General features: G+C 50.5%; 1 protein-coding gene across 1 annotated transcript; it reads right to left on the bottom strand.

The window, feature by feature from the left end:
- Positions 1 to 234: 234 nt before the first annotated feature.
- Positions 235 to 3,012, bottom strand: LOC136452083 (uncharacterized). Its single transcript, XM_066452724.1, has 4 exons — positions 2,345 to 3,012; positions 762 to 866; positions 579 to 647; positions 235 to 441 (listed from the first exon to the last, which is right to left on the bottom strand). The coding sequence occupies exons 1-4, from the start codon at positions 2,390 to 2,392 to the stop codon at positions 388 to 390; spliced, it is 276 nt and encodes a 91-aa protein (XP_066308821.1). The 5' UTR covers positions 2,393 to 3,012; the 3' UTR covers positions 235 to 387.
- Between the last annotated feature and the right edge of the window lie 232 nt (positions 3,013 to 3,244).

Genomic DNA, 3,244 nt, shown 5'->3' with positions numbered 1-3,244 from the left:
CAAGTTGTCCGTTTTTGTTTCCCAACAGCCCATCGACGGATGTGAATTTGCGAGACCGCTGGGATTCTGCTGCGCCGGGGTGTGGCCGTGTGGGATGCTCTGACGGCCAGCGTTAAGCGCATGGCGTGCGTGGATACCTTGAGCCTCATCTCCTCCATAGGTGCATCAGCATGACATGAAAATTCAGATGAGGCCGAACAAGCACAGAGAGCAAAAGAAGGCGGAGACGGCGAGTGAACTGGTCGGCTCATTTCACATACAAAAACTCCAGTGCTCCACACTGGGGATAGCATGCATGCATCCCCGTACAGTATTTACAGCCCAATCGGTGCCACCTCCCTGCATTCCGGCTCCCTACGATGCTCCGGCGACTCACCGTTCGCCGAGCTACTCCGACGTGCACGCGGGCCGTCGAGGGGGAAGCTGGTGGTACGCCGTCCGCTTCATTTCATCAGAGACGAGGAGAAAAACAGAGGCACGCACCCATCAGAGCCACGAGTACTAGCAGTATGATGTAGCAAAGGTTTCGATGAGAAAGCATGGTTTTTTCTTGTTTGTTGCCCTCGCTCTCTCCGTACCTGCAGCTTGGGCTTGAGGGGCTCGGTGGCGGGGACCGTCGTCGTGCTGCTGTTGCTGCTCGCACCTTGCTGCACACACGAGACACCGACGAGGGGGGTTAGTACGGGTCTGCAGACCGCAACCAGTTCGTGGATATTTGCTGCTGTTTCGCGGGTTATTTTCCTTGGTTTGTTTCTCGTTACCTTGCCGAGGACCCAGTCTGCGGAATCGAAGTAGGCGCGCTCGTGGTCCTTGTTGATTAGGGGCTTCTTCGGAGAAATGCCTCCGTACTTGCTCTGTACAGGTGCCTGCAAACACGAAAGAATAGATCGACCATCTGTGAGTTGACGGTTTCAGTTTCACGCTTTCTTCCAAAACCGCACATCCTACTAGCAGCTAGTTAGTTGTGCGTCACGTCAGAAACTGGTATGGGCAGATTTTTTTTTTGTGAATATATAAGGAAAAACTGATATGCTATCATATAGGACTATCGTTAAACCATCATCACTGCGATTAAACAACGTGCAGTACGGGGCAATCCGATCTTGACATCCCCAGCAGGCACAATAGTTTAGCCCACGTGTCCTAATAAACTACTACGCCAACACTGTCGACCGCAATAGGAAAACCAAGCGATCACGGCCAAGTTGTTGTGTTGTGTTGTGTTGTTTTGCATTTTGCTGTTTGCCACGGTGGCGTGGCCCCTCAAGCATTTCCAGCCCAGAAGGAATAAGGGCGAGATCACTGTCACATCTGTCTAAATTTGACCACAAGACTGTAAATGTCAGCTTTTGAGCAATTGACCCCTGGAGCTGGAGGTTTGAAAACCGTTTCAGGGCAATTACATAAGATATGGTGTAAAGATGTTGCATGCCTCTAAGTAACGTCAGGAAAACAAAGTAATAGGACTGAATCAACACTGAAGACTTTATAATATCCTGATGATGCAACTTGTATTGAATTGGAAAAAGAATAACCCGCGTGGCCTCTCGCCGTGGGCTTTTAGGTGTGGACCAAAGATCTTGGTCGGCAGCAGCTCAACTGAAACCTGTGGCCCAAATCCACCCAAGTAAAAGTCCAGTGGATTCCCCGGGTTGACCTAGACAAGTCTGAGTGAGGTACCCGGAGGCGCATTTCGCCGCGGAATATTCGGAATGGGCGGCCAAGAACGTTTGAATTTCGGTTTCTCCTCCTCCCCCGTGGAAATGGAAACAACAAAAGCGAGACCAAACTGGCATCGTCCTCTCGTATATTTACGAAACGAAACGACCGGTGTGTTCCAGTGGCATGTGACGTCTAACTAAGTGGTTTTCTTCTTCATCGATCATCGTTTTCTATTCTTCTATACATACAGGGGAAAAGCAAGCATGGACCGAATGAGTCAAATTTTGTAACTTGGAAACATGCATATAGACACCTTCATCTGGACCTGCAATGGCTGTCCATGGTAGTGGTTGCATTTCAGATAGTATAAACTTATCCACCTCCATTCTTCAAGGGAAAGAAAAAGGGGTAGCATAGGTTGTGTGCTTGTGAATCAAAACATACGTCGCGCGGTAGGAAGGAGAAGTGAACAGTCCCGTGGTAAAGAAGAAGAACATGAGCTGTTATCGACATGGCAGGATGATATGTGTGTGTGTGTGCGCGCGCGCGCGCGCTGCAGCTGACCTCCGAATGAGCGGATAACTAGTACTGACACGCATGTAGTATGTTTCTTTCATAGTAAACGATGGAAAAACGTATGATCGGAGAAATTAAGCATGGAGATGGTAGTCTTTGTTAGTACCTCCTCCCTCTGTGGGGCTGCTCTGCTCTCTTGGTTGAAGCTTGCCATCTCCAACTCCAACAAGGCTCCCCTCCCACGGTAACACAGAACCTGCAAGGCGGAATTGAGAACCTATAGGTCGAACCCTTGGGGCCAGGAATACCCTGTATCTGTATGTATAGAAGCATAGAGAAAGTGCGAGGAGGCAATTCTATTTAAGATGAGACCTACCTACCTACCTGCAGCAGATCAGACAGAGATTTGCAGCTACTGAAGAAAGAGACGAAGAACAATGATATAGCCGGTGGAGGCGGCGAGGTAGGTGAGGAGGTTCAGAAATCAGAACACGAGAGCGGCAGGCAGGCAGACACCCCGAGGTCTGGACCAAATTCCAAAGGAGCAGGAAGACGACTACTCCTAGAGAAGAGCATACACACGGGCTGTTCGGGAGGCCGTAAACGATCGTAGATTATTTACTGCTGGCTGATTTGGTGTGAGAGAAAAATACTGTTCTGGCTGGAAATTTACGATCATTTACGACCCAGCGAACAGGCCCGTCGCGTTCGTTGATCGATCAGCACCAGAGTTGAGGCGGCCGATGCTGAAATGATCCTTGTTCGTTAAGAAGCAGCTAAGCTGAGCAAAAATCTCAAGGCAGGAAAGGAAGCGGCGCGGCCGGGGAGTTTTGGTTTGCATTGGTCAGTCACACACATGGTTGCACTTGTACGTCACGCGGCGTGTGAGATCGATCTTCCTTCTCATCAGCCTTCCTCTGGCCTGGTCGATGTCTACCGCGGCGACGTCGACGTGCCGCTGGACGCTACCATCGCGGTCGACAAGTGGCTCTGGCCGCAGCCGGGCGCCCTGGCCGCGTGTCCAGGACGACCTCCGCATGCACAAGCACAATTGCATTAGCAATTT

This window comes from Miscanthus floridulus, chromosome 5, assembly GCF_019320115.1.
Source record: "Miscanthus floridulus cultivar M001 chromosome 5, ASM1932011v1, whole genome shotgun sequence".
In the NCBI taxonomy this organism is placed as follows: Eukaryota; Viridiplantae; Streptophyta; class Magnoliopsida; order Poales; family Poaceae; genus Miscanthus; species Miscanthus floridulus.
The sequence above is the reverse complement of the archived record's forward strand: the minus strand, read 5'-3'. Positions and strand labels throughout refer to the sequence as shown.